The sequence below is a fragment of the Colius striatus genome, chromosome 9 (assembly GCF_028858725.1).
Source record: "Colius striatus isolate bColStr4 chromosome 9, bColStr4.1.hap1, whole genome shotgun sequence".
Classification (NCBI taxonomy): domain Eukaryota; kingdom Metazoa; phylum Chordata; class Aves; order Coliiformes; family Coliidae; genus Colius; species Colius striatus.
In genome coordinates, this window is record NC_084767.1 from 24,614,046 (window position 1) to 24,632,648 (window position 18,603).

The 18,603-nt window shown below is 41.8% G+C and overlaps 1 protein-coding gene across 1 annotated transcript in view; it reads left to right on the forward strand.

Annotated features, from left to right (window-relative positions):
- Window positions 1-10,642: 10,642 nt before the first annotated feature.
- Window positions 10,643-18,603, forward strand: part of ABCA12 (ATP binding cassette subfamily A member 12) — an 84,830-nt gene continuing 76,869 nt past the window's right edge. Inside the window, exons 1-2 of the mRNA XM_062002395.1 lie at window positions 10,643-10,711; window positions 14,720-14,813. Of these exons, the coding sequence (XP_061858379.1) occupies window positions 10,643-10,711; window positions 14,720-14,813 (163 nt within the window). The remainder of the gene's footprint in view (window positions 10,712-14,719; window positions 14,814-18,603) is intronic.

Below are 18,603 nucleotides of genomic sequence, written 5' to 3' on the forward strand. Positions count from 1 at the left end.
GTAAATCTGTTTCCCTGCCCAAAAACATTGTTTCACTAATGTTTGATAAGGATTTTTTGAAATTAAGGTTTTCATCAAGAGTTCCATTAATTTTGAGATACTTTAGTGTCAAAAACCCATCAATGTTATCAACTGTAAGAAATTGCTTCGAAGTGGCATTAACATATGGGACTGAGCAAGTCTCTGTAAATACCAGTGGTATAGGAACACATTGTTTTATATCATTGGATCCTGAGGCTCTTATCTTTCTCAAAATGATACATTCTTGGGCAATCTTTGTGTCCAAAGCAATGTGAAAATAGTCATACAGCTCAGAATTGCTTGAAGTATTTTATTCCATTTCTAGGCTAACCCTTTTCCAAATTAATCTATGCCTAACTCCGTGTAAACGTAGGAGACAAAATGTTCTTCTACAACAGCTGGAGCAGTCATGCAAGCCATTGTCTAGATATGATAGACTCCTCAATATTGCTGTTCTTGTGCTGAGAGGAGGTATTTTTCCTATGGGAGACGGTTGATCTGTTGGTCGATGATTTCTGCTGTTACATGTTATGTTATTTGCGCACTCTAGGTTTCTTCATACAAGTTAAGCAGCCTACACTGGTGAGAAGGTTAATGCCTTGGTATGTCATCTGACTGACGCTGGATATTATTTCCACATTTATCCTCTGTAGGAAGAAGTTATATCCCAAGTAAATATCACAATCCCATCTGTCTTCAGAAGTCCTGACTGCTGTTTTTGAATTATCAGAATGGCACAAACTGAGGTTTGTTATCCATTTCTAGTGAGATACTTGTATACATGTATGTATATTGTAGTATGTCTTTAAACTAGTTTTGGAAAACAAGGTAACTGGTAGCTCCGTTCAAGGGGTGACATAGATTACTGTTCACGAAGAGTGCACTCTTTCCTGGTATTTTTTCCTCAAGCAGAAATCTGATGTTCTGTTTTCTTGGAGGCAATGAATGTTGCTTCCAGTGCATCATCAAATGCCTCATTGTTAAGTAATTAGAGAATGTTTTTTATAAGCATTTTGACTGTAAAGAGCCCCAATTACTATTATTACTGCTACCTTCTGGCAATGGAGAGGAAAACACTGGTGAATCCTCCTTTGATGTCTGTTGAAACAAGCTGAAGAAAAAGGGCAGACCTTTGGACTCTAAATAATGATACTATCCACAAATAATAAAGCTCTTCAGGGCCTTTTCTAGGCAGACTGTAACTTCCTGCTGAAAGGTATTCATCTTCATGCACAGGCACAGTGTCTGCACTGTGCTCCTCTGTAACCACTGGCTCAGCTGCATTTTGTGGCTACAAATTTCTTACAGGACATATTTCTTATTTTAGTTGTAATGGCGTCCAAAATTGCATACATATAGATGTTGAGTTTGGTTGGTTTTGGGTGGGGTTTTTTTATAATTTAAAATTTCCTTCAGGCAGAAATTTTGTTTGGACAAGAAAAAAAATAAAAGCAACAAGCAAGGTCATTTGCTTGAGATTTCCAGCCATCAGACTGGAAGTGACTAGAATTCTGGCCAAGGTATAAATGTAGAGTCAAGTCTTGCCAGGAATAGGCATATCATAGCTGGAGATCTCTGTGGATCGGGGACAACTCCCAAGAGAAAGGCACACATCATGCAGCTGTTAGTGAGGGTGTACTGGTGGCAACTTTCAGTCTGCAACTGAGGCCCAGGTACACAGCAGCATATCTTTCAGCAGCTCCCATGGGAGCTGCTGTCTTCCCCAGCACGTGTACCACATCAGCTCCCCAGGTCTCCAAGGTACACACTATGTGCCTTGTGCTGGGGCATATATAGGTTGTGAAACACAAGCCATAAAGTCAGAGTAGGCCTTATAATAAGCCCTTCTCACGTGTGCTATGCCGCCTTCAGCTCAGTGAATCAGATCAGAAGCCTTCCTGATGGACCAGACTGTTTTCTCTCGGGAACGCTGCTGGGGTGCTAGTTGTTAGTGAAAGGAGGGGTGAAAACTCTCTCCCAGGCTGGTTACTGAGCCTCAGTTGAGCCACCCACCCTCTGACATTCAATGAAGATTGTCTGTCTCCATTATATGAGTCAGAGAATCCAAACCTCTTTCAGGACATCTGTCTTCTCTCAATGACCTGAAGAGGGAAAGGGGTTCTTTAATCTTTCCTTTGCTATAAATTCATAAGCTTTCAAAAAGTCTTTGGGTAGAGAAAGCCCTTCTCTGCTGCTGTCTGTGCTCCTCCATCACTGTAGCACTTGTATGAAATTATTACAACACATATTTTTCTTCTACAGCAAGCAAATTCCCAGCTATAGGAAGCTGACAGGCCTTGTGTAACTTGTCATTACTCATCAACACTCCCTATACTCATTTAGATCTCAGGGTGTGGTTTTAATTAGCTGATTTTGTAATAACACCCAGGTGACTTGGTGATGGATAGTCACCATAGAAACCTATTCTATAGGAGTGTAGTGACTCCATGTCTATGGAGTACTCTCACAGATTGTTGCTTGTTTCTAGAATTAGAGTCTGTAGGATCATTTGTCGCTCCTTCCCCATAGCTTCCAAGCCAGTTGAATGCCAGGTTATGGTGGTGGATAAATCCTACAGAAATGATCAAAACTGTAGGTATTTCACAGGAATATGAAAACATGTAGAGGAGAGAGAACACATTACATGCCTGGATTAAGAATCTTGTGCTTGTTTAGGTAACAGAAAATCTATGTGGGAAGGAGCATCTATGAAGGCCCTCACTATGGGGGGAAAAAATGTTGCTTACATCTTAGTTATGAACTCCATGTTGTCTAGACTATAAGTCAGTGTTTTACTATCCTATAATAACTTTTATGTTTTTTCCTGTTACTGCTTTTAATTTTTCTTTTTCTCAGCAGCTTACTGATACCTTCCATTTTGCTAGGCTTCTGTGGTCTTCAGCATGTGTCAACCAAGTCTCACTTTTGCTGAAGCTACTTGAGGCTTTGAAATGGTCTGCTATCAAGATATGTGTTTGGCTAAGGACTTGTTAGTGTTTGATATGAGATACAGTCAGCCATGTGTATCCAAAGTCTCTGTATTGTTTGGAGCTATACAAAGCTTTGTTTTAGTTGTCTTTATGACACCAAGTAGGTTTTTTGTCTAGTTGGTTGCCTTTTGAATAGGTCAATAAAGCCAAGTTGAACTCTTGCTTTGCTTGTTTTATGGGGTTTCATTGGACTTTTTTTTTCAGTGTCTTTCTTAGATCTGAAATAACAAGTTCTTTTTTCATCTTAGGCAGTCAAAACAATTAAATATCTTCCTAAGAATGTCTTGCCCCATGTTCTTCAAGCTAGACAGCTGTTTGGTCATCTACACTCATCTATACTTGACTCATATACTCATATACTTTTGGGTCTTTTAGCCCACTATTTCAGGCTCAGTGGCAGGGTGTCTGCATAAGAATCATAGAATCATTACAGTTGGAAAAGACCTTTAAGATCGTCACCCAACCACTAACCTCACACTGCCAGGCCTGTCACGAAACTAAACCATATCCCTTAGTACTTAATCTACACATCTTTTGAATATCTCTAGGGGTGATGACTCCATCACCTCCTTGGGCAGCCCCTTCCAATGCTTAATAACGATTTTGGTGAAAAAAGTTCCTCCTAATGTCCAACCTAAACCTCCTTGGCACAGCTTAAATCCATTTCCTTGTGTTCTGTCATTCATTATTGTAGAGATTGACCCCCACCCCACTACAACTCCTCTTCAGGTAGTTATAGAGAGTGATCATATCTCCTCTCAGCCTCCTCTTCTCTAGGCTAAACATCCCTAGTTCCCTCAGCCACTCCTTATCAGACTTGTTCTCTAGAACCTACACCAGCTTCACTGACTATCTCTGGACATGCTCCAGCACCTTAATGTGCTTGCAATGAGCAGCCCAAAACAACACAGCCTCACCAGCACTGAGTACAGAGGGACAATCACTGCCCTGGTCCTGCTGGTCACACTGTTTCTGATACAAGCCAGGATGCCATTGACCTTCTTGGCCACCTGGGCACACTGCTGGCTCATGTTCAGTGAGCTGTTAGTTAACACCCCCAGGTCCTTTTTCCCCTGGCAGCTTTCCAACCACTCTGGCCCAAGCACTGCATGGGGTTGTTGTGGCCCAAGTGCAGGACTCATCACTTGGCCTTGTTGAACCTCATGCAATTGGCCTCGGCCCATTGATCCAGCCTGTCCATGTCCCTCTGAAGAGCCTTGATCCCTCTGAAGAGTCTCTAAATAAGCGTACTTCCAACTGGTCCCATTTTTATATGGGAGAAGCAATATGAGCATTCTTTTTTAGTGTTGATGCTTGCTGCTTTGTCAACACTGTCTTCATGTTCTGTGTTGCAGTATCTATCAGGATATACATTCTTGGTGTTATTTCTACTTTTCCAAAATGACCAGCTATGAAGCCAGTCTTGCATTTATTATAGAATAAAGGAAAGAATTTATTTTCTAAATCCACATGACTAAGGGTTTATCTTCCCATCATATGCAGGTGACTGTAGTTGATTTTTAACTTAGTAAACTTTGAATCTCTCAGGAAATGTTATGTTTCATTTGCATACAGAACAGCAAACTCATGATACAGCTTTTGTCACAAGCACATCTTGCCTGTGCTGTTTCCTTATCCTTGCAGTCTATCTTTAGGCCTTTTAGTGTGGAAGCTGGTTTGTTGGAGTTCTTTGGCAGCTTTGCTGACACTTTCATTTGGAAAGCACGGTTGTCCCCAGCCTTGGAAATACTCATTGTTCTTGGCAAAGTCAAATCAATTTTTCAGTGACCTTGCTTTGACCTTGTTATCAGTCTTACCATAAATAGTGTAATCTCTAATTAGTGCCATCTGTCAGCTGTCCAAATTCACAGGACAGGACATGAGTGTTGCCACGCAGATTGGAAACTAGCACAAAGAGTGATAAATAAGAAATGTCAGAAAATTTGGATGCTGGTAGCTGTCTAATGTCTTCTTTCAAGCCTTAGCATTAGATCTGATCTTAACATTGCTAATAATCTGGAGGAAGAGTTATAGGAGATAATAATTAAACTTGCAATGATATCACCTGCTTCCTCTTACAAAAGAAGGTTCTTGAGCAAAGTTTGCATTGAAACAGGCATGCCAGCTCATGTTTCAGGTAATGCCCACTTGAAGTCTTGGGATTCAAGGGGTTTGGGTAGATTGAAAGTTAGACCCTGGCCCTGAGAATAAGAAAGGGGAGAAAGAGATTTAATTAAGTAGACACTACACAGAATTGAGCACAATGGGCCCCAAGTTAATGAGCTTGAATGCACATTCTGAAGAGGTGTACATTGGTGGACTTTGTACATTGATGAAAAAGAAGGTGGAATAGAAGGGGTACGTGGCTCAGCTGGTGAAATTTTATTGTACCAGGGAGAGACTAAACTGGGGTTATCGGTGACTGCCAGGATCTATCACGAATTGCTACCTTTCACTGCCCATTACTGGTGCCTACAACCATTTTAGACTAACTTTTAATCCCGATTTAGCATTGTGAGTGAATGGTATCATAGGATTTTGTAACTGATGGGAAAGAAGAAGCATGAAGCCTGTGAGCAGCCTGTGGCAAGGTAGGTGTGCATGGGAGAGTCTTGCAAATAAAGCCCTCAGCTGCTGGGCTTGGTGGGCCATAATTCATGGACATGTAGGTTTGTTTGGACTAGATGTAGATGAACATGACCTTAGGAGCAAATGAATAGAGGAAAGGGCTGGCTGCTAACACTGCAGTTCTGAACAGAGACACCAAGGCTTTAAAGACAAAAGTTGCATTTCCCTACCCTTCCCTAAACCTACTCCTGCAGAACTGTGTTGACATGAGAGGGAAAAAACAATGATGAGCTCTTCTGAAAATCCTTTCTGAAATGTTTGCAGTCTGTGATGCCTCTAATTCACCTTAAGCCAAAAATCAGCAGCACAGATCTATCTGAAGTCTTTGGAGTGGGTCCTATGTGACAACATCTTTGTATTTCTATGCTAATTGATGATTGTGGACCACTGGAAGGAAAACCGCTTCTAGGAGAAGATGTTTTACAAATGCATTTTAATGGAGGGAACAAAATATCACCAATAAATTGTGGAAATATCTTTGCTAGTGGCAGAGTGGTACTGTGGTGATGCCACACCACCTGCAGTTTCATAGTGGCTAAAGTATTGCCGTCCATTTTAGTTTTTCTAAGAGCTCTGATTTTTTTTCCCCAAAAATGCTGAGTAAGCATCCATCTAAAAACTAAACTTGTTCAGGTGCCTGAAATTAGGCACCCAGGAAACACAGGAATTTACATTTCTAGGCTCCTGCCATGCTTTCAGAAGGAATTTGGAGCAATCCAGAGAGTTTTGTGCAATCTTTCCCAGGGGAATGCCATGCTCAACAAAAGCATATGATTTCGTAAATAGTGTTCCAGTTAGATCAAGCCTTCACCATTTCAGCATCATCCAGCACCGTGTACTCTGTTACCAAATGCTGACAACTCCTGTTGGCAACTGCTTCTCTACCTGTGAAGAAGTCAGTGTCTTAAGTTGGCCGTAGACTTTTACTTTCCTTGGTGCTGCAAGGGCATGTGATGTTCTTTGATTCCTACTTATTCTGGTTTCAGAGCACCCTAAAATTTGGACTTGGTTTGAAGACCTGCCCTTTGACAGAGGGCTACACTGTGAAAGTGAGCAACCAAGGGCTTTGAGCTGAAAATTACTTATACACATTGCATGAAGGCTTTTCTTGCTCTTTTGTGTACCTATCTCTGTTTCAGTGGAAATGGTGACACGTGTATTTCGTAGCATCTTGCTAGTGGCTGCGACTTTAGGAAAACGTCATGTGTGTGTATATAAGGACATGAATGTGTGCACTTAGCTTTCAACAGACAAGTATGCTCAGCACTGGTCTGAGTGTACCACAGCTCGCGGGTAGGAGTGGTGGGGCTGAAGCCTGCTCACTTACCAGTCCGTGGCATGGCTGGATTTGTGGATAAGAGATCACAGCTAAAGTGTGCATAGCATCTTTGAGATCTCTAAGGAGAGTCTGTCAAACATTTGGTCAATATTAGCTTGCACCAGCCATGAGGAAAGCCCAGCTGTTGCTTGCTCTAGGGCTGAGTTAAGTAACTAACAACATGCCAAACTCTGTAAGAGGAAAGTACCAAATTCAGAGTCCTGCCTCTTCATGAGTCACTGTATTAACCCATTGTTCCCCTTGCAGATCTCCTTCAGTTCATTCTGCTTTGTGTGTATTTCTCTGGCACGGAGTTAATCTTGTTTTGCTGCTTCACTCACCCATGACACCTCTCAGCCTCCAGGCCCTTGAGGGCACCTAACCACTCTGGGCCTGTGTGCCTCTGGAAGGCTTTGCTGTGGGTTAGTTCTAGCATGCACAGTCACTGTTTTGTTTTGGGTTTTTTTCTGACAGCCAGCAGAATAGATTTTTTTCTTTCTTATCTGGCACTGACTTTGAGGGGGTAAATATTCTGCCCTGTCAGATTTGCTCCAGCTATCTGTGATAAAAGCCAAGCCAAGAGTGTTAATGAGCTAGCAGCTGTTTGCATTTTATGGTGCTGTTAGCTTTCTGGTGTATGGAACTGTTGTTTTGACCAAGCAACTAGTGAAATGTTACCTATAAGGCTGGTCATTTCCCCTCTTCCTCCCCATGTGCCAGATCCTGAGGGAGCCACCATGCCTCTGGTGTGGCCCTGTGCTTCAGCTGTCTCTGCTCATGGATCCCTCTCTGGCATTGCCCAGCGCTGCTGCCTGTGGCACACACAGTGGCTGTCTCTGATACTGCAGGACCTATAAGGGTGTGTACTCCTGGAAGCACGTTTCCAGCACTCTTGCAGATTATTCTCATGGATTTCATCCTCCTCTCTTACCAGTTCTGTCTTTCAGCACTTCCCTAAGCTTTCAATTCTCATAGAGGTAACTTGGCACACCTGGGAAGCATGAGTGCATTCATGTGTACTGAAAACTCTTCCATTTGAAAGAATGTCACAAGGAAAGGTGTCAGTTCATGAGTTCTTTGGGTATGGGGAGAGAATTTTGCCTTGGAAGCTACAGCCTCTGCTTGGTGTTTTTGTGAGCTACAAACACCACTGCAGTACATATGATGGGTCACGTCTCTAAAGACTTGCACTGAATCATAGTTCAGACCTCTCCTAAGAGTTTCCTCAGCTTCACTGTCACAGAAGCAGATTCTGCTTCTCTCTGCTGGGATCTGAACCAACAGTTTGGCCTTCAGCCCAGAAGAGCCCTACTTGTATAACCAGAGTATTAAACTAACCGAGAATTTATGGGAAGAAGGAAGAATTTGGCCTTTTCCTCCTCTCTTCCTCTGCCTTATATGCACAATTGCATTGTCACTGGAACATCTGTCTGCTCGGGTCACTTCATCCAGGAGTGGCCATGTAGTTGCACAGCCTCCCATGCCATCTGCAGGAATTTTTAAGTAAAGAAATTAAAACTCAAAAAGGCATAATGACTTAATAAAGTTATTATCATGTGTTCTCAAAACTGGAACAATATGTCGTTTGGAGAGTTGAGTGCAGGTGCACTGAGAGCCAACTGACACTGAGTTATTCTGGTTTTACAGTGGTGAACTCGAACAAATTACCCTTTGGGTACTTCCCAATGTTTGTTGACTCATTTCACAAAGGAAGTAAGGATGTGCCTTTGCTTGGGAAAATTATTATCCAAATCACAGTGTTCTTTTGAAACAGTTTGACTGAACACCAAAAAAAAAGCAATCAGACACTTGCCTTAAAAGACCTTGGCAGAGCAGTGAATAGCAAAATTATTAATTTCTTCTCCCTTACCCCCTCTGAGCAGAATTATCTATATTTGGATTTCTATTTCAGCCCTGGAGAATAAACGAATCAAATTTGCAAATGGTATTTGGACCAAATGCAATGAATCCAGCTGTGCCTCTTACACGTAGGTGAACTGGAAGGGTCCTGAGGAGCAGTGCTTGCTCTCACGGACCCAAACAAGAGCCCTCTCTCTCCTAAGGACATTTGGTAGAAAAAAATGTGAATGTAGAGCTAGGAGTTTAGACATTTGAGGAGTTTTTTTCCCATCGCTTTCAAAACTACACCAGGGAAGACTTTTAGGTTTCTTTTAGCTCCAGTTCCACTTCCATCATTGGAATGTCAAAAGTATATAGACTGAAGGTGCATGGGGCAGGACTGCTACATGTCTGTGGCTGTTCCCACCTTTGAAATATTTCCTGACCAATCCAGAGTAGCACTTTCTCTTCACTGAGTACCACAGCTCTCCTCCTCTCTCTTTCTTACTGTCAGTGGTTCTACCAACCCTTAGATCAAAGCATCCAAGATCATTCTGGATGGTAAGGCTGCCACCTCCACTTGTGTCCCTGGATGAAGTTTGGCATGGATTCATTCAGGACATTTTTAATTTCTGAGGCACAATGTTAGTTTGTGGCTGGAAAAAATGGCCATGTAGGAGAATCTTTTTGGATCTCTTATGAAATATGCTGAGAGCAGTGAAGTCTTCATGGCTTGCCTAGGTACTTTGAGGATGATCTCAATGTACAAGTACCTCTCTTGAGGGGGACCAGAGCTCGGATGCATGACCAGAGTTCATCACACAGGGCCACATCTCAAATTTGTTATAGCCCTTATGGGAAGGAGTAGACCCCTTTGCTGACATCGCTTCCCTCTGTAGCTGCAGTTTACTCTTTCCTTTCCTCTCTAGATGTTTGGTTTTTTTCAGGATATCTTAGCACTAGCTTGAAAAATTAAATGATCAATTGAATAATAACAGTGTTCAAGCTATGCTAGTGCTCTGAAATCTTTGTGGGGTCTGATCCTGCAATCCCATTACCAGTGGATTTGATGTGGTATGTTGGATCAGTGTGAACTCTAGGACTGATCTCCTGGAAGAAAGAGAAGATGCAGGAAGCTGAGCAATTAGATTAATCTCTGGGGTTTTCATTTAAATGTTTATTTTTTAACTCTTTCATTTAAATATTTATTTTTAAAACTCTTTCATTTAATTTCCCCGGATGCTTAAGTTTAAGACATTAAAAGGTATTTTAAAAACTCCTAATTCCAAATCAGCAGGAAGATGCATAGTGTGGGTAGGTTCTTGTTCCCAGGCATTCCCCGTGAACTCAGGGAAGTCAGACTGGCCTGGCAAGCAGCCTAACTCTCTGGTGTTGACACCTCTCAGCAGAAGCAGTGTGTGGGCAGACAGGTAGTTTCGTCATAGGGAGGAGGAGGCATGCATCATCTTTTGTTTCAGCAGAAGCATCTTTTTGGAATGCTATCCATTTTATCGGTTAGGGCTTGAACAACAAGCAACCAGGAGAGGCTGGATATTGTAATTAACACAAGTGGAGGCAGGTTGCTGCGTCTGCCTGCCTGCCTGGAGAAGAATAACCTGTTGAATTTGCTAGCAGCTATTGCTGTGAGGACAGGAGCCCCAGTTACTGGGATTAGTGCAGCCACAAGTGGATGAAGTAGCTGCTTCAGAACTATGCTGTGGGGAAGAGGCAGAGGCTTGGATATTGGACACTGGATGCCCCTTTGGGTTAGAGCCTCTGCTTTTGCCTCCTAAATCTGGGGAGGAAGAACATACGGCCTGTTCGCTTTTGGTTGGGTAGGCCAAGGATGTCTGCGCTCTCTCAGCACTTGAGGATCCTGCTGTGGAAGAACTGGCTGAGTGTCAAGAGGCAGCCGGTGAGTGTGAAAACATAGTAGAGGAGGGGGAATCGGGATATCACCGGTGCTGAGGAGCAAGGGAAGCACTGCAGGAGAGAAAGGTCACAGTATTAAACCAGAAATGATTTTGAGGCTGGTGATGGAGGCAGAGGGAAGGTAGGGAATCATGTGGAAGATAGGTCTTTTTAAGTCAAAGTCATTGAGTCTTGTGTTGGAGCTCATGCATGAAAGCTCAAGTGTCCTGATTGAGTATTATGGATGCCACTGTTGTTCTCTTGGGCAATGATCTGTGCAAAAAACCCTCTGCACAAACTCATGGGCAAACTTGAATGAAAGCTACTCCCATGGAGCAAACCCCACAGCTGGCATACAGCCTCCAGGGAGTCACTGGGATTTGGAGGTGTTGAGAAGCGCCATTATATAGAGCTGTTTGTAAAGGACAGACAAGATAAAAAGTAGCCCTGAAAAAAGCCAGATAAGACAGATTTTCAGCGCAATCCAATGTGTTAAAAATCAAATGCCCTAAATGGTCTTTCCTACCAAAAGATAAACCATTACCAGATTGTCCAGAAAGCAATCTGAACTACAGCAGCATCAGTTACTTTGGGTGACATTGGGTGTCCAGGTAGAGCTACCCAGTAGTTTTGTCCCAGTCTGGTTTCAATACAGCTACACTGTAATTCAGCAGAAGCATGCTGCAGTTCATGGGCTTGTATTGCAAACTGTTATCTTGCTAGTAAAACAAATGTAATGTTCTTTAAACTTGCTTTAGTTGAATGGAAGCCTTGGCAGATCCAGAAAATGCTGACAGAAGAGAAAAGGCCATGTAGGGTGTGATATGAGGATGGATTGAAAAGCCTCTTACCACCACATGCTTCTGCAAGGTCTGTTCTTGCTGCCCTGTCATGTGTCTCAGTTTTGGAGCCTGATTCAAAGCGGTACTGACTTCATCTGACTCCTTGTCATCTTCCATAGAAGCTGTGGATGTGCTGTGCACCTTAGAACATCCTTAAGGGCTGCAAGGCATACAGGAGACTTTTTTTCTGAGATGCAGAGGAAACACAATAAATTACCCCAAGTTTCTCAAGAGAAATTTTAACAGCCTTGTTAAAAGCTGAAGGCCTGGGTCTCTTTCAGCTCTTGTGTACCCAGAGTAAATGCTAGCCTGAACTTTAACCAGTACAGACTCTTTCACTTGAATTATGTTTTCCCATGGAGTTGAAATATCAATTCTATAGAATTGTCAATTACAATAAAAATCTCGCTTCTACTAATTATTTTATGGCAGGCAGCCCTCCTTTGTTACTTCTTTTGCTCCAAATTAGGGAGCTTGCTCAGATTGGAGAGGGTATGAAGAGGTAACCCCAGATCTTTGCTCCCAAACACATCCTGCTTTCTCTGACCTGCTTTTTACCTGTGTGATCTGATTTCACTTACAGAAGCCTTGCTGGGGCTGACAGGTTCTGATGCCAGGCAGCCCCTATCCTCCCTTCCGTGAACTTGAGTGCTTTCCTGCTCTGTTGATCAGCCTCTCCAGGGCTGGAAAACACATTTGTCTTTTGCTTTACATTTTATTTCCTTTGGGAGCTCTGTGGAGCCCCTGGAGAGACTGCCTCTCTTTATGCAGCATGGGGATAACTACAGCTTCCTTGACTGTAAGCTTATTGAAATCAGCAGAAGCTCTGCATCCATGGCTGGAGGGGGCCTCAATATGGGTTAATCCTCCTGAGAAAAGAATAGTCATGAGTTTAGGTGGGGACTTTCTTCTTGAGAGCATGGTTTGGCCTGTGTACCAAGGAGAACTGGAGAAATCAGTGCCTCTTGCATTTCTGTGGCTTTCTGTATGTCACTTCTATGCAGCTTGGTTTTTTAAATGGAGGAAGGAGGGAGAGAAAATATACCTTCATCTGGAGATATTAAGTAAGATCTGAGCAATTGAATCCACATTTAGCAGTGAAATAGTCCAGCAACCAAAGGATTCTGCAACCTACATCACAGTGCTTAATGTCCTAAGAACCAAGTTGAAGTTGGTTACGGCTCTATTTAAGTAAATGTGTTCCACCTGCAAGCAGTTTGGCCAGGGTGGTTGTCTTGTTTTTGTTAAATAGAAGTGCTTGGGACAGTGGGAATGCTCTTATGTTGCAACTGGTGTGCTTGGCTACTATTAAATCCAATTAAGTCAAAGAACAGAGATATTAAGGAAAGAGCTGTCTGTTAAGAGGGGAGTATAAGCACCATTTTAGCTCAAAATGGGAAGGTGTGAAGATTTCAGTGAGTAGAAACAATCAATATTCATCTCTTCCCCTAGGAATATGGCAGATCTTTTGCCCTTCCTTTCGGCAACTTCTGACTAATATCAGTTTCTGTGCTGTTACCTGATAATTATGCTTTAGCTTATATGGTACTCTACAAGGAGGATACTTTATTAATACCATTTGCCATGTGAATTAATATCAGAATTAAAGAGCATATTTGGGATCTGATTGTAGGGAAAGCACGTGATACAAAAACATACATAATATGTTAGATTCAGTGAGGAATCTTATTATAAGTTGGCAGTGTATGTATGAAGGGCAGGAAGAGTTCTGTCAAAGCTAAAATGTTGATGAATGTTGAAATTAAAGAAATACCCTCTCTGAAGAGATGTGTGGGGATTGCCTTGTGGTTTGATGTCTGTTAGTTGCCTGTTTTGAGGCATGAATCTTGCTCCTGCTTTCACAGCTGTGTCATCTCATCAGGGATGATAGAGACAGAGTTGCTGTAAAACAACCATCTTTAACCTGAATTGCTCTTCAGGATTTGTTTGTCTGTTTGTTTGTTTTTATGTTTCAGTAAGTGTTACAGGAAATGAAAAACACTGTTATGGGCCTGGAATTACTTTGGAAAAACAATTTTGGGTAATATGTGCTGATCTGAAAAAAAATAGCAATGCAACGATGAAAAATGGGATGATTTTGAAGAAAGACATCTTTGCAGTTTCCAAAATTGGCATGAAGATAGCACAGCAATTTTGTAGCACAGAGTAGTTTGAACTTAACTACTGACGGATGGAAAACTCTACACTAGAAAGCACAGGAGCAAGCTAGCCAGCTAGTGCAAAAGCAGTAATTATTTGAATAATTGCACTTTCCTAGCTTAAAAACTCCAAGGCTTGTAGTTTTAATACTACCTTTGAGCCTCCTACCTAGATTGGTTTACTATGCTAGGTGATTAGCAGACTGTATTTTCTTAGTTCTGTCCCATTCAAACAGTCAACCCTCACATCAGAGTCAAGACTCCATAAATGTTTGTGTTTTTTCCAATATACTAGGTCAATTTTACATTACCTCTCTTCCGTCTCAGCTCATCTATATGGACTGCTACAGTCTGAAAATGGAAAGGTGCCAGAGTGTTAGGTTGCTGAAGTTAAAAACTCATACAGGATCCTGGTGACTGGTGTTCAAATGTGACTTACACAGTTTTCTGGTTACACAACTTTATGAACCCTTTCCTTCACTATGCTTGAGCCCCACATCTTGCAAAATGACTGCTGTGGAAATCCTTTCAGCTCTACTGTGAGACTCAACTACTGTTTGTGAAGAACTGTGGGAAAAAATGTTTTGTCAGATTTAGATTTGTCAGTTCCATTGTTTGAGCGTGAAGTGAAAGTTTCTTTGAAAGTGAAGCCCATCTTTTGCACTTTAGGTCTTATTGTGCCATCAGTGCACCCAAAAGTCAGTGCTTCCCAGAATGCTTTTACTGTTATGGAGCAGTGTCTCAAAGCTACGTGAACACTGTCCCCCTTAATTATCTGAAACACAGGAAGGCCTGTGTTATTTTCAGGCTTATTATTTGCTCTTGAAATCTTACATAGTTTTTCTTCCTGCGTCGATAATACTTGGGTTTTAATAGTATGCATACCGAGACAGGCATGATTTGCAGTGCATCCTGTAACTCATTTAGGGTAGTACTTGTAATTTCTAGACAAGCTCTTAGACACATCAATACGACAAACGTAACCAATATATTTGCATTGCTGTTTTATAGGTATGGTCGTTCATTTTAATTTCCTGGCCTGTGGTTGTTTTCATAATCTTGGCCATTATCCGACTGAAATTCCCTCCAGAACCACAGCCAAACTGTAAGTAACTGGTTTGTTTTTATGTCTTTGGGATTTAGCTCTCATTTCAGTGACTGATGTGTTAATTTGATGTGTTTTGTAACTTTTACAAATTTGGTTCTGTGTAGTTTCTAGTGGAGATTTCCTGGGATGCAGCACGCTGTAAATAAAATATCTGTGTTCCTCTGAGGTTGTTTCTGTTTATATTGGGGGTTTTTTTATCATTAGAAAACAACTTTGAAGAACTGTCTCATCAAAATGCACTCAAATCCTGCTGTTGTAGACAGCAGTATAGATTTACATGATAAATTGAGGAACATGAGGGCAGCTGAGGGAGATCTTACTCAGTAAAAGAGTAAGGGCATAAGCTTCAAGTGGGATTTATGAAAGTGAGGTAATAAACATGGGGTTGATCAGCATGAAAGGTTTTACCTTGTGTACGCTACAGGCAAAAAGCCCCTGTTTAGGCAGCTTGCTACTAAGACTCAGGTGAAGAGTGGAAACTTGTTTGTTTCCTGTGACCTGATGGTATATCTGAGCCCTTTCTAGCAAGTCAAAGAGCAGCAATTTGGGTGGGTGAATAGTTGGTGGTTAAATGGGTGAAGAGTTTACTTAAGGTCATTTTTGCTTGCAAGCCTTGCTTCCTGGGTCAGAAGAACATGTCGACATCTTGGAGCATGGTTGTACTCAAATCTACTCTAAAATACTTACACCGATTTAGTGAGTCCTTATCATCATCAGAAGCAGCATGTCCCTGACCATGGTCACATTTGCTCATTAAGTTACATGGTAAAACAGAGAAAGGAGTTTATCCAAATGGAAGTATTTTTCCATTCTAAAATGTTAATTTTAAGTTGGATCAAATCCCTGATTCTGCTGTCTGTGGCCTCACAGGCATGGTCTGAAGGGAGAAGAGAGGGCTGGGCCCTTCTTTTCAGTGATTGCTTACCTTTGTGTTGGGAGAAATCAATCATGGAGTGGCACTGTTTGTTTTCTGCTCATTAGAGGGGTTCCTTGCCCTTCAGAGAATCTGAAAGTGTTTGCAAGACTCTTGCTTTGTGTTGCACATTTAAGTCTGCTGAATCACATCTGTGTAGCACAAAGCTGTGCAGAGAGCTATGAGTAAGAGCCATAGTTTCCCAGCACAAGGTAGGAATAGGCCCTGAAAAATTACTCTTACCAAAAGATTTGCAACATCTGATTTGTAGGAGAGACACTATAATGAATGATCTGCGTCAGGGTGTCATCAACTTGACAAGAACAAAGCCCTGGCATAGACAATGTTGGCTTTTTATATCTGTGGCAAGGAGACCAATGCAAGGGCAGAGGAGACAAGACTCTGGCAGCAAGGAGGACAAGCAGTTGGCTTCCAGATTTTGTAGTTATCAGATGTGTAAAACGTGGTTGTGAGGGATCTATACTTGATGATCATACAGCTATGTGTGTGCTGGTATTGTTCGACCCAATGATGTGTGTGATTCTCTAGTTAAAAAGTCTTTGTTTCTGTATAATGTATGAGAAAGGGCCACATGGTGACAAATACTGGGTATACAATTAGGATAGCTCTTGTTCCAAAGAGCTCAAAGCCTAATCTGGCTAAAGGTTTGTGTACCTCATTTTGTACACAGGGTTAGAAAGCCAGAGTGACTTTCTGCAACTATCACAGGAAGACTCTAATGGAGAAGTTAATTTTTGGTATGTTAGAGTGGTCTTTTAACCCCAAGCCCTTCTGCTGTCAGCAAAAGGCCTCTCTAGGCATGTTACGTATTTGAAGTTCTCCCAAATTCTCTTGATCGGGTTGGAGCAGGCAAGACAGGACACATACTTTTTTGAAACCCTAGATATTGCCAAGTGTGGAAATGGCAGTCCTCCCACGCTGCTCTATCCTGTCCCTGATAAATCAGATAAGATGAATGTCAAGAGAGCTATCAGGATGGTGAAATATTTGTTCTTTTACTCTACATGGCTATTATTTGAATGTGTATTTATTAGGATCATGTTTGCTCTGTATGGGTGCATCTCCGGAGGGAACGTTCTTAGAAACAGCAAGTAGCTCCATCAGATGTGCTTTGCAGGAAAAGGGAAGGTTGGGCTCTGTCTTTGGACTAATTCCCTTTTCTTCCATAGATGGATTTTATTTTGGTACAGGTCTTCGTAAGTATCTGAGTAGGTGTCTGTCTCTCTTAAAAGTGGATGTTAGAAACTCTATTGGAAGAGAGGTTTTTGTGCTGAAAAATTATGGTTGTGGTGTGTTGTTGTGATACAGATGTTCAGAGACCATCTAAGAATACCAAGGGGACTGAGAATGTTAACCAGAACATCATGTTAACCAGAACATCAAACAGTCAGTTTCTGCTGTTAAATAAGAATATCCACTTGACAATTACCTTCTTTTTTTGACGACTGAAAAAAATATATCCACCTTTTGCTTGAAAAGCAAAAGAGAAATAATCTGGGAACTTTCTTTTCTGATGGGAAAAAAAAAAGGGCAGGTGAACACATCTAGAAAAACTATTACAGGAGGGGATTTTTTTGTTCATTTTGAACAGGAATAAAATCTACTTCATGCTGAGTTCCAGTGCCTGCCTTAAAAGACACTGTCATTAACTGTGACAAAAAGCTGTTTCCAGTTCTACTGTCAAGAGAGTATTGCAGGTAGGCAAAAGTCAGGAAGTTCAGAAACAATGGCACAGAGATGAAATATGCTACTCTGATGCTGAGGTTTGAAGCCTTAGAGATAACCCCACAGAAGATGTCCGGCAGTAAGCTTATCTCATCTATTCAGGTCCAGAGAAATATCATGAAATCTATTATTTGCTCAATTAAAATGACTTAAATTCAAGACTGTAAGTTCTTCTGAAGGATGCCTAGTACACATTCAATAGATAGAGGATTATGTAAAGAAATTGCAAGAATAAACAAGTAGCAAGAGCTCCCTGCAAGAGCAAATTGTGAATTATGCTGTCTAGCACCTAATACAATGAGAGTTTGTGCCAGACTGAACTCCAAAGCAAAATGACATGCCAAATAGATGTCACCAGTCAAGAAGATGCTCACAGGAAAGCTATGAACTGAGGAAAACAAGGAGCTGAAATTCATCCAATATATTCCTTTCCTCACAACTAAAGCATTTAGTGTCTAAGAGGGGAAAAAATGCACCTCTCTCCTTTTTTTTTTTTCTCCCAGGTATCTGTTTGATGATGTATTTCCAGGCCAGCAGAGATTATTGTCAGGAGAAATGAGAGTTCTCTTTCTCTGCATACCCAGTTCCTGTGATAATCTGAAAGTCTAATCACACAATTTCCCCATCCAGCTTAGTATGCACAGCACAGTTGTGGCTTTTGACCTTTTTATTGTGGCCTTTGTATTTGCTAGTAAGTATTGGGATGAGTTTTGTGGCATCCATGTTGGAATTGGTTGGAAACCTGCAGCATGAAAGCCAAGGAACTGAGTTTAATGGTATCTTCCAGTCTTTTGTGCCTATGTCACCTGGTTTTTAGAGTGAGTAGGGACAAAAGTCTCTTTCCATCACTATAGGTTTTTGCAAGATATGAGAACTGTGTATGAGATACAATCTGTCCCTCAGTGCTCAACCTACTCACAGAGAAGCCCATTTACACTCCCTGTTTTAAACGAGCGCTGTCACACCCTGTCACACCCTCCCCACCTGCTTTCTTCCTCCTCTCCTCTCCTCTCCTCTCCTCTCCTCTCCTCTCCTCTCCTCTCCTCTCCTCTCCTCTCCTCTCCTCTCCTCTCCTCTCCTCTCCTCTCCTCTCCTCTCCTCTCCTCTCCTCTCCTCTCCTCTCCTCTC